The 13,039-nt window shown below is 32.9% G+C and overlaps 1 protein-coding gene across 1 annotated transcript in view; it reads left to right on the forward strand.

The window, feature by feature from the left end:
* The window catches only part of MDGA2 (MAM domain containing glycosylphosphatidylinositol anchor 2), an 815,380-nt gene that overhangs the window by 795,859 nt on the left and 6,482 nt on the right, over positions 1-13,039 (forward strand). The window contains exon 15 of the mRNA XM_023521599.1: positions 398-528. Within this exon, the coding sequence (XP_023377367.1) occupies positions 398-528 (131 nt within the window). The remainder of the gene's footprint in view (positions 1-397; positions 529-13,039) is intronic.

A 13,039-nucleotide genomic window follows, 5' to 3' on the forward strand; every position in this document is an offset into this window, starting at 1 on the left:
CTATTTCCTCTATTTTCAAATACAGCTACATTGCATCTTCTCTTTCTTTCATATGTGACACTCTCTCTTGTATCAAATTTTCTGCCTCTATCTTATGATATATGTGATTACATTTAGGACATACTCAGATGATCTAGAATAATTTCTCCATCTCAAGATACTTAAGTACATCTGCAAAGCTTCTTTTCTTATATAAAGTAACATTCACAGATTCTAGGGATTGGGGCACAATTATCCAATGCCAAATATTATAAGAGAAAGTTGAAAATGAGAGAGGAACAGAGGAGGATATGCTAGAGTGTTCTGCAAAATTTTATTTTTAAAAGTGTTTAGTTAAGGAGAAACAAATTTGAAGCGAAAACAAATGTACAAAATAAAATTTCATTGTTATTTTTAGGTGTTTTAAATGTTTATCTACGTTTGAAAGGGCAGACAACGATAGAGAATCCACTGTGGTCTTCTAGTGGGAATAAAGGACAACGATGGAATGAGGCTCATGTTAATATATATCCAATTACTTCATTTCAGGTAAGAGAATAATTATTTCTGTGGATACATTGCTGCATATGAGCATAACATTAAAGGCAGACCTTGAACAAACATTAGAATATGAATATTCAGAAATTCTGTGATATGAACATCACCAAAATCCTATTTTTAGGCATGGAGTGACACCGGAGTTCAGGTCACCCAAACAATAACAATATGATTAAGGTTCTCTTTAGTTGTAAAAGCTGTTTTATAAAGAGAAAATGCCCTTTTCCTTTATTGATTAACATCTATTAAGTAATATGTTTGAATAATAGTCTATCAAATGATTTGCCTGGAGAAAATGTGATCCATTGCTATAAAGTCAAACTTGTATATTTTTTTCCCTGAAGAAAAATAAAATAGGTTCTTGCAATAATGGAAACTAGATAATCAATTCTCAATTAATCTGTTTAAATTTTACTCGATGAAATTTTATATACTTTAGTAAAATGTGTCTCTTTGAGGTAATGTCATTTTAGTAATTTATCACTTTGATTTCAAAGTCAGAGAACTTTAAACTAGTTTTTTTCTTTGTTTTTATACAGAAAAGAAGTAAGTCTTAGATTGAATTAAGAGAGTTAGCTGCAAATATATAATAGAAATTTTAATGACTATAACAATGGCCATCATGGCTAAAAACAGTAATTCATAAAACTATTTCAGTGGAGAAAATAATGTACTTTAAGTAATTTTAGTAACTACATATATGTATAATATACCTAGGTTGAGTTTTTTTCTACTGGTGATTTTTAGATGCAGTCATGGCATATACAGTAAGAGTATGAAAAATGTAACAGCTCCAATTCTGCCTCTCTTTTTTTTCCTTTGGTGGAATGTCCTTTTCTTGAAACCTAATTTATAAAATTCTAATGGCTTTTATTTAGAAATTATACTTCTATACCTAACCATGATAATAAAAGTGCATATAGTTGTTTACAATGGTAAAGAATAATGAAGTAAGAATAGCCGATTATCTACAAATATATAAAATACACTCAGATCGTAGACCCTGAGAATCATTTTGTTTCTATAAAGGAGAATGTAATTGTGAAAATTAAATCCATGGTAATATATCATTAAACCAAATTAAACTAGGGAGACAGAATTCCAAAGCATTACTGATAAAAGTAACCTTACTATTAAAATGTGTACATCTATATAAGCATCAAAGAGCACTTATTTCTAAAAATTTGATGTTTTTCCAGATATATTTTTGCTTCCTACATGTTTTTCTTGCCAACACAAAATTCTTAAATCAAATACGTATACAATAAGTATTTAAGAGAATAGCTATATTAATATTTCCTTCAGTATAATCCTTTGTTGCCACAGACATTTTAGTAAATTTAATAAATATTTATTGAGCACCTTCAGGGCAACTATTTATTGTCATTGGCAACAGTTCAACAAATACTTATTGAGCCATTACTCTGTGCCAGGCACATTGCTAGGCATGAAGATTTAAAAAATATATCATTTACCTCAGAATCATAGAAATACATATTTAAAAAAAAATATATATATATATATCATATACTATAATAAATGCAGTAACAGAAATCTACACAAAGTTCTATGAGCACACCTAACTGAAAAGATTATGGAGAAAAGTCAAGAAAAGTTGATTGTATGAGGTGAAACTTGAACCTAAGAGAGGGATTAAAAAGCAGAGGAAGGGCTGATATTAATATTGCAGCAAGGTTCAAAGTGAACCAGGATATCGAGGTCATATACCACAGGATTTGCCAGAGAAACAGAGATATTTACCTGGAATTTAGTTCACAAAAATAAGTCAAAGACTAGTCTGAGATGAAGTTAAGGAACCTGAGGAGTTTAGGCAATAGGGAGGCATTAAAAGATTTTACTTAAGGGAGGACATACTACATCACTCAGATTGTTGTAGGGAAGATTGGTTCAAAGAGGTAAAATTAGGCTGTCAAATCAAGTACGACTCCATTGCAAAATCCACATAAAAGATGTTGAAGGGAAAAATTAGGAAAGTAGTTTAAAGAAAAGTGGATGATTTCAATTATATATATTTGATGTAAATATATATAATATATTATATATTTATTACATATTAAGTTTAATATACATCTGTGAATAGTTATTAAAAGATGGAACCATGCAGAACACCAGCCAATCATTAACATTAACCACAGAAGAGAAGTTTTTTTAGAGTTAAAAGGAAAGAGATCCAGGAAAGTTTAATTCCCCTCAAATTTAAAGACAGTGTTACTCAAATTGGAAAGTAGATTGAGTTCAGTGGACTGGTCGTTACAGAGTGTTTGTTCTTGAGAAATTTGCATAAGGTGGTAAAGAAATTAGTAAAACCACCATCTTAACTAAGATTATTCACTATTCAGAATTAAGAGAATGACCTACAGGCTGATATTAAATTATTACAATTTATGCAAATAGTTATTTTATTCCGTCATTTTTCACATTAGAAAAAGTATAGATTTTGTTTTAATTTGTTTTATTTTGTTTTTGCAAGTGAATGAATTCTTTGTTCAAGATGTTACAAGAGAGAGAACTTAAAGAGAATGTTGAATTTCAATGGTCCTTATCAATAGCCATAGGACCCGAGTCACCAGGTTCAAGATAATTATCTAAGTTTCAGTGAAAAGGTTTTTCTCCAAAGAAAGGAGGAAAGGAAAAACTTAAGGAGGTTTACTAAAAAGATTAAGAATTTTGCTAGTGATGGCACATATCAATCGAGGCAAGAAACAAGAGGCAGAATGCCAGTTCCAAGTTTATTGTTGTAATCTTATAGAAAGAAATTGCTTTTCTTTGTGATTTGGCCTATCTTAGTCCATTGCATCCCATTCCCAGAATTGTTGATTAAAAGAAGGAATGGATTTCAAGATGTGAGTTAATCTTTTGTTATTAGGGAGAATGTGGTCAGTGTAAATTCAGAGCAAAACACTTTTACAGCTCACTACAAATGACAACAGATTTTCTACAGCCTCAGCAATTTGCATATTACATTCACAAAAAGAGATTGACAACAATGTTCAAAGCAAATGTTCAGGAATGTCTAAATGAATAAAACTTTATTCACAATGAGTCAAACCTTGGAGAATTTCACTATAATGAGCTCTTATTTTTATTCCAACCGAGAGAAATCAGACTAGATTTTCATAGCTGGTACCCAAAGTAGTTATCATTTCTGGTGCTTTTGTTCCTTTTTGTAAATCCATACGCCATCCAGTATCAATTTTGTTTTGCCTGAAGGATTTCATTTACATCATTTAACATTTATTGTAGTGTGGGCTGCTAGACATAAATTCTTTTCACTTTTCGTATTTCTGAAAAAATCTATTTCACCGTTATTTTGTGAAGATATTTCCTCTGAGAATAGTGTCCTGATGTTTCATTTTGGAACCCTAAGGAGGTTGTTCCACTGTCTTTGTTTGCATTGTTTCCAAGGATAAATTTGCTGACGCTCTTATATTCAAGAGGAGATGTATGTGTGCATATAGATATATGTGTGTGTATATATATATATATATATATATATATATATATATCTCCTCTTAAAGGAGTTAGCTCATTAATGCTTTTAAATCTTTAATTATTTTTCTTTTATTTGTGTTTATTTTGAATAGTTTTTATTCTGTCTTCACATTCACTAATTATTTCTTTTGAAACATCTAATCTGCCCTCAATACTATTCAGTATATTTTTCATCTCAGCCATTGTACATTTCTTCGAGTCTTAAAAAATATATATTGTTCATGTCTCTAGTTAATGTTTTGAACATATAAAATCCAGTTATAACAATTGTTTTAATGTCATTTGTTTGTTAAGGCTAATAGCCATGTTAGTTCTTGGTTGGTTTTTATTGTTGTTTTTTTCCTCATTACAAAAATTATTATATTCCTGCTTCTTTACATGTATGGTAGTCTGACTGGATCTCAGATGTTGTGAATTTTTCCTTGGTAGGTGCTGAATATTTTTGTATTTCTGTAACTATTCTTGAACTTGTAGTTAAGTTACTTGAAAACAATTTAATCATTGTTGGTCTTGCTTTTGTGATTTGTTAGGGAAGACCAGAGCAGTGTTTGATATATGGCTAATTATTTCTCACAAATAGGCAAGAGTCTACTGAATACTCTAGCCAATGTCCCATGAACTATTTGATTTTCTAAGTCTATGTGAGCTGGGTACTGTTACCTTAAATGCATCCTTCTAGTTCTCTTCCAAGTCTTAGGTAGTTTCCTCACATTCATGTCCTGATTGGTACTTTTGTGAATACTTGAGGGAGTCCTTATCCAGATCTCTCTTTCTGTGCAACTCTTTCTTTGCTGGTATTCTATTCTGCACACTCCAGGTGCCTTAGACTCCTTAGACTCTCAGTTCTATTTCCTCAACTCAGATTTTCTAACAGGCTCTACCTTTGTTCTGCTTGAACCATGATCTATAAATTCTGTATAGGACAGTCAAAAGCCTTACCTTGTTTGATTCCCATCTTTGGGGGGTAACTATTCTTCATTACCTGATGTCTGATATCTTGAACATCATTGTTCATCAATTCTGTCCAGTCATTTGGTTGTTTCAGATGAGAGACTAGATCTGGCTCCTGTTACTCTATCTTGGCTGGAAGCAAATCAAAAAGTGAAAAATTTGGATCAATACATTTTAAGCTATTTAAATTACCAGTGGAAAAAAGATAATGTCATATTTTTCTTTTAGATATTTATGTTTTTTCATTTCCTAATATATTTCAAGGTCCACGGGCTAAGAAGTTTCTTTTATTTCATAAATCTTGATTGCTGAAGGAAACATGAAACACACTACATTATCCTATCTTGTTTTTTTTTTTTTACTCTTGTTTTATTTTATTTTTGTGTTTCTTGCTGCTTTGAACTTTTTTCAAAGTATTTTTTGCTCAAAAAATTTTTATAACCTATCAAGTTTTTCAAAAATACTTGCTTTGGTATGTAATGCATACCAGGAAAGCATGGTAATAATTGTGTGGAATATGTTACCATATAAGCTAAGTTGTGAGAAGTTTTGATATTATTCAAATGTAGCTTTGTGGCATTCTAGGATGTCCTTAATTTAAATTGAAAGGATATCTCTTATCTCTTGGAATTCTAAATGAGGTAGAAGTGATCTTGAGCCTCTGTTTCATTGACATTGATGCTGTTTTATTTATTTGGAGTTGCATGCCTTTAAATTAGTTTGATTCATAAACCCTTTAAAAAATAACCACTTACAAAGTCCTTTGAGTGTGTCTAATTAGTTTGCTTAGCTGAAAATAAAATTATTCTGTAGTGCTTCACAGGGAAAATATAAGTTTTATTATACTGAAATTTCTTTTGGGGGTTCTTTTTCCAGAATTAATTTAGCATGATCAGTGCTTGTAATGAAAATAAATTTTGCTGTATTTGGAAGGATTAGGGCAAATTAAGAAAAAAAAAAGGTAAAATTAATATAGTGTTAGTCTTAGAATATCACTTATGTTTTATATTCTACACCAAGGAAAACATTTAGCCATTCTTTTTAGTACCTTACTTTTTTCATAGTGCATTGGAAATGTTTTCTAGGGGAAAATTATAGAGTCATAAGACACAAAATACTGACTTTTCATTTTCTTAGTTATAGGTGAAAGTAATTCTAGAGATCTTATAACTTTATTTAAAGGTTTTGAGACAATTTATGTTAAATCACACAAATCATTAACATTAAATAGGGATTAGAAAAGAGATTATAGTGTTCTTATTACATCACACTGCCTTTATGTTTATCTAAGAATGATATTAATCTGGAAAATGTTGTCCTCCTAAGTAGACATTATATGTTCATGTAGATACATATCTGACATTCTATACCAAATTTCATGGCAATTACATAGATGATGGCTCCTGAAGCATTTTCCAATTGCAATTCACAATGTGATCTATTTCTTTCTGTCTTTGACAACAGTTAAATCTCATGATATTATTTTAGATTGGAAGCTTTTACAACCAGTTGATGTTTATCCACAATTTGGATTGTCAGAGTCTTCTAAATTAAACTTACCATTAATATTTTTATAGCTTCCCCAAGGAAAAAGTTAAAGCCATCCACCTAAATTATAATGAGATGCCTCTATTCAAATCATTTTGTAATGGATAAGGATAGTTCGATTATTTGCTTAACCAGTAATAAAGCAAAGTTAAAATTATTATTGTTAATTAATATGTAATTAATAATTAATTAATATGTTTAGATTTATTATATCTATAAATATACAAATTATATATTTATAACATAATTTATATTAAAAATATACTTACATTTACATCTATACTTACAATGTTCTATATCATCAGTTTTAAAGTGCATTCTTAGGTTTTATGTTTGGCTTGGCAGTAATGACCAGAAGTCATGTATCTCTTGTTAGGAAAAAATAAGGTAGATATCTGCAGAACGCACCATTACTGTTGAAATCAGATGATCAGAGGTGCATTTTATTCTTTGATTCCCTCATCTACTTTTACTCATAAATACTGAGTGTAACTCTTTCTCTCTTATTGAGAAATTATATTTGAATATGTTTTGATTGCATCATCTATATTTCTATCTTTCTATTGACATCTATATCTATGTAGATGCTTCAGAGAATTATGATGTATGTAAGCAACCGTCAGTCAATGAACTGAAATAATTTTGTGTGGTATGATTCTAATACAGAATTCCACATATATTATTCCCAAATTTCCACATGAATATACTCACGAAGAATTAACTTTCTGATTATACAGTATTGCTTGCATACTGAGTTTCCTGAATTGCATACATACATTGCACAACTTTAAACTTGTCATTTCAGTGAGGAAAAGCATTTTAAATAATGATTGTATTTCTTCACATGATTGTATGTGAAGAACAGGTTTAGCACAATTTGAATTCTCTTTTAGGAGACCTAAATTTCAACATTTTCTCCCCAAGTAACTAGATAGCATTAATTCTTTCTTCGTGGAAATTAAATCAAATGCATTTTGGAAGTATAGAAGAGAAAAGAAACATAGTTTTATTTCTATAATGTAACAGTAGTTAGAATCATGATAGTACTTTAAAATGTGACATAATTTAACCTATTGAATTAGAGAGCATTTCTTCTCTAAGTGAATATAATTCAGATTTTTTTCATTGCCTACAAATTACATCTTCTAAGCTGACATACATCATATTATAATTGCTATAGTTCCTCATTTTTATATTTGAGAAAAAAATGTTTATTATCAAAGATTTATTTTTATAAACACTTGAAAGTTTGACCAAGGTACATTCTTTAAATTTGATACTTATGCATTTTATGTCTGTTAGCTAGCTCACAGTAGAAAACAATATAAAGAAAAAAGTACCCCTTTAGGTCTTAGTCTAGAAACCATTTATGTGTTTATTAGAATCTATAATTTTTTAATAATAATTCAGATATAATTATAGATGGAGTTCAAAACATAAACAGAACAATGAAATAGATATTTCTTTGTGAGAGTCAAGACAAGTTAAATGCATTCTATGTCTTCTCAAGAGTAAAACTGCTGTGGAAATTAAAAGGAAACTAAGATACTGCTCAGGACCTTTTTCTTCCTGTTCAAAGAAGACCCTGAGGAAGATGACGGGATTTCTCTGGCCTATTGGATTAGATTTCCTGTCATGACAAGACATTACTATAATTCTAGTAATAACTATTACTAATTCTGATTTATTTCCACACAATATATACATCTGCCATACTTATATAGAAATTAATCAACTTGCTTTATTCAGTGACAAACTGTATTATCCATAATTGTACAGATAAATGTAAATAATAGATTTACAAATCAGTAAACTTTTATTACTGTAATAATTCATTTGGAATACTAAAGGATAAAAAAATTCATAGAAGACAATATTCTAGATATAGGCAGTCCTCTGGATGTATGAAAATTTGACTTTTGATGATTTCTATCTTTGCTGCTTAGCCAACTACACACTTACAGTCAACACATTGCCGTCAGGTAGGCGGAACACATATTAAATTTCATCAGTCAATAGATCTCTGTCGTTTACCACGAAAGGCTCCCAACACTCCCTCTTAATCTGACCACAAAAGAAGGGTAGAAGTATTCTCCACAATCTCTCTACTTCAGAATTTTTGTCTTTGGCATAAGCCTGCGGCCCACCTTGTGTTTTTGATCAAGGTGCACAGGAAAGGAAAAGAAGGGAAGAAAAAGGAAATTCATAGTAGGAGTATTTAATACTTTAAAGTCAGTAACAGAGGTTTTGAAATGCTATGAGGACCATTCCAGAGAAAGCATTCTTGAAAAGTTTGGGAATAATTTTGATAATATGTTTATTTTAGTTTTGATTTTTTAAAATAATTTTTAATCTTTCAATTACAGTTGACCTATAATATTATATTAGTTTCAGGTGTACAGCGTAATAATTAGACATTTATATAACCTACAAAGTGATCACCTCGATAAATCTAGTACTCATCTGATGCATACATAGTTATTATAATATTATTGACTACATTTCTTACTCTACACTTTACATTTCATGACTATTTTATAACTATCAATTTGTACTTCTTAACCCCTCCCCCTTTTTACACCCACCTCCACCTTCCCCCTCCCATCTGGTAACATCAAAATGTTCTCTGTACCTATGAGTTTGTTTCTTTTTTGTTGGTTTATTTTGTTCTTTAGAGTCTACATGTAAGTGAAATCACATGACATTTGTCTATCTCTATCTAAATCACATGACATGACTTACTCTACCAGCACAATACCCTTTAGCTCCATCTGTGTTGTTGCAGATGGCAAACTTTTATTCTTTTTTTTATGGCTGAGTAATATTCCATTGTATATATGTTCCACTTCTTTATCCATTCATCCATTGATGGACACCTAGGTTATATCTGCATAGTAAATAATGCTGCAATGAACATTTGGATGCACATGTTCCTTCAAAGTAGTGTTTTGTGTTTCTTTGCATAAATCCCAGAAGTGGATAACTGGGTCCTTCTTTGTCCCTTGTTATAGTGTTTGATTTAAACTGTATTTTGTCTGGTATAAATATTGCTACCCCAGCTTTTTTTTTTTTTTTTTGTAGTTCGTTTCTATTTGCATGAAATACCTTTTTTTTAATCTCTTTACTTTCAGTCTGTGTATGTATGTGATTTGAAATAAGTGTCTTTTAGATATGTAAAAGTCTTGTTTTCTTATCCATTTAGTCACCTTATCTTTTGATTGGAGCATATAATCCATTTATATTTAAAGTAATTTTAGTAGACATGTAGTTATTGCCAATATATTTTTCTTCATCTTTGTTTTCATATTTTTTCTTCCTCTTCTTTTTTTTTTTCTTCCTCCTCCTCTTCCTCTTTTTCTTCTTTTCTTCTTAAAAAAGCTACATTAACATTTCTTGTAATACTAGTTCGGTAATGATGAACTCCTTTAGATTTGCCCTGTCTGGGAAGCTCTTTATCTATCCTTCCATTCTAAATGATAGCTCTACTAGGTAGAGCAATCTTGGTTATAGATCCTTACTTTTTATCATTTTGAATAATTCCTGCCAATGCCTTCTGGCCTGCAAAGTTTCTGTTGAGAAACCAGCTGACAATCTCATGGAAGCTCTCTTGTAGGTAACTGACTGCTTTTCTCTTGCTACTTTTAAGATTCTCTCTTTGTCTTTAACCTTTGTCATTTTCATGATGATGTGCTTGGTGTAGACCTCTTTGGGTTCATCTTGTTTGGGACTCTCTGTGCCTCCTGGACTTGTATGTTTATTTCTTTTGCCATGTTAAGGATGTTTTCCATCATTATTTCTTCAAATAGGTTTTCAATTCCTTGCTATCTCTCTTCTCATTTTGATACCCCTGTGACGTGAATGTTATTATACTTGATGTCGTCCTCATTTTTTTGGATTTTTTTCTTGTTACTGTTCTGAATGAGTATTTTCTACTACTTTATCTTCTAAATTGCTGATTAGATCCTCTGCTTCATCTAATCTATTGTTGATTCTCTAATTTATTCTACATTTCAATTATTGAATTCTTCATTTTGGACTGGTTCTTTTTATATATTCTATCTCCATTTTTATGTTTTCTATCTCTTTGTTAAAGTTCTCACTGAGTTCATTTACTGTTCCTCTAAGTTCATTGAGCATCCTTATGACCAGTGTTTTGAACTCTGTATGTGGTAGATTGTTGTCCCTGTGTTTGTTTCTACATATTAGGTAGGGTTTCTATGTCTCCCCATCTTAGTAGAGTGGCCTTATGTAGTAGGTGTCCTGTGAGGCCCAGTGACACAGTCTTCCCTGTTTATCTGAGCTGGGTACTCTAGGTGTGCCCCTTCTGTGAGTTATGTGTGTCCTCCTGTGGTAGTTAAACTTTGGTTGCTACTTGTATGTCAGTGAGAGGGATTGACCCTCAGGCTGATTGGTTATGAGGACTAGCTGATGAGGTGCTGACCCTATAAAGAAAGATTCACTTTATCAGGGCTCTGGTGCCTGCCCAGTCTGCCTTTTGCATGTGTCATCCTCAGATGTAACCCTTGATGATGCTTTGGCTAGGACAGAAGCCGGCATGCTTTGGCTAGGACAGAAGCTGGGGCACTAGGCATGCTGGCCCCAGGGCCTCCTGGGAGGGGCCCCACTGCAGGCCAAGTTCAGTCTTGGTTTGTGCCTTGCCCAGGACCACCTGACAAGGGTCACTGAACAATCCACAGATGGCCGCCACCCATGCTGGGCTTAGAGGTGCCTCAAGAGGCCTAGCCTTGAGCTGAGGCCAGCTGCCACTACTGCCAGGCTTGGGGCTTCTCAGTAAGAGGTACAGGGCACACTGAGGCCAGATGCCGCTTATTTTGGGTTTCGATACCTTTGGGAGATTTTAGGAAAGTTTGCAGTATGAGCCAAGATAGGCCTTTCATATGGCAAAGGCACTGGAGGTGGCTTGGGTGGGCCTGCAAGTTGGGTGGGGCAGGATCTCGGAATCACCAGGATGGAATAACCCGTGTTAGCCAAGTTGATGGAGACACAGATATGGTGGCTGCCTGCCTCTACATGCCAGGACAGGGGTGAGATCAACAAAGAGACAATGAATTTTTGCCAGCACTTCTATTTGGAAAAATTTGCCCCTCCAGACTCGCCCTGAAGCCAGACAGCCCAGTTCCTCCCTATAGGTCCCTGTCACTTTTCTAACAGCTGCCCTAGAGCTGAAGCTGAGGGAGTGAGGTCTGTCAGTGAGTGAGTCTATATACCTGGGCCCTTTAAGAGGAACATCTGTGACTTCAGCACCCTCTGTCTCATTCAGCCACAAATTCCACTGGGTTTCATGGCCAGAAGTTGTGGAGACTTCTCTTCCCAGCACTGGAACCCTGTGCTGGGGAGCCTGGTGTAAGATGAGACCCCTCATTCGTCTAGGGGAAACTTTGCAGCCGAGACATTCCTACTCATTCTCAACTGCCACAGGCAGGTTTGGGGACCAGCTTATTCCGTTTCTCCACCTTTTTTAGCAGTCTCTAAGTGGCTCTTCTTAAGTCTCCAGCTGTAGGACTTCTATTCAGCTATACTTCAGGTAGTTCTCAATAATAGTTGTTCTATAGTTTTGTTGTGATTGTGATGGGAGGCAAGCACAGCATTTACCTACTCTGCCATTTTGACTGGAACCCCTATTTTTGATTTTTAAATAACCCCATTATTTTATAGTGTCTCATCTCCTAATAACAGGACCTTATAGAAAATAACTCTGCACTTTAAATAATAAAATATTGTGGATAATTTTATTATCTATTCACCTCAATATAGCAAAAATGGAAAAATTCATGAACTCCCAAGCTCATTTCTCCAGAATCCTTTCCAATAAAAGGATTATGACTTCAGCTTCTGTTTAAATTTCAGGTGTGAACATGTGTAGAACATTCCCACCTATCCTTATTAGCCTTTTCATCAACATCTCACTTCCCACACATAGCATATGAGAATGCAATCCTCTTTTCTTTGCCATGGCTATGTTTCAAATCCTGTATTCTACTGTGCAAACAGTGTTTTTACTTCCTTTTCCTTCTCACTTCATCTTTTAAAATTAAAACTATTGGTGACTAAGGAGATTTCCTCTTTACCATACCAAAATTTCCTGACTAATAAACATTCTTATTCCTGCTTCATTTTAGAATTAGAAGTTGACTGAGAGGCAGAAATCTATACTTTATTCAATTTGATCCTTTAAAATACCTGCATAAAAGAAAAATTTGTGATGACAGCGCTCCATTTGCATTCAATAAAGTATTAGCCTTGAGGCTAAAGTGGAAATGTTTGATTTTATGGAAAAAGACTCTTATCAGCATGAATCTATGAGTTCTGACTTTCTCCAAGATAACATTTCATTCATGTTGTTATCTTTAGGAGAGAAGACTTAGCATCGCATAACTAAAACTAAGAAGGGGGTGGGAATAACCACTGATTTACTCTAACATTGATTCTCTACCAGGTAAGCAGCATTTATCAAAAAAAAAAAAAAAAA

The sequence above is a fragment of the Pteropus vampyrus genome, unplaced genomic scaffold, assembly GCF_000151845.1.
Source record: "Pteropus vampyrus isolate Shadow unplaced genomic scaffold, Pvam_2.0 Scaffold10, whole genome shotgun sequence".
NCBI classification, from domain to species: domain Eukaryota; kingdom Metazoa; phylum Chordata; class Mammalia; order Chiroptera; family Pteropodidae; genus Pteropus; species Pteropus vampyrus.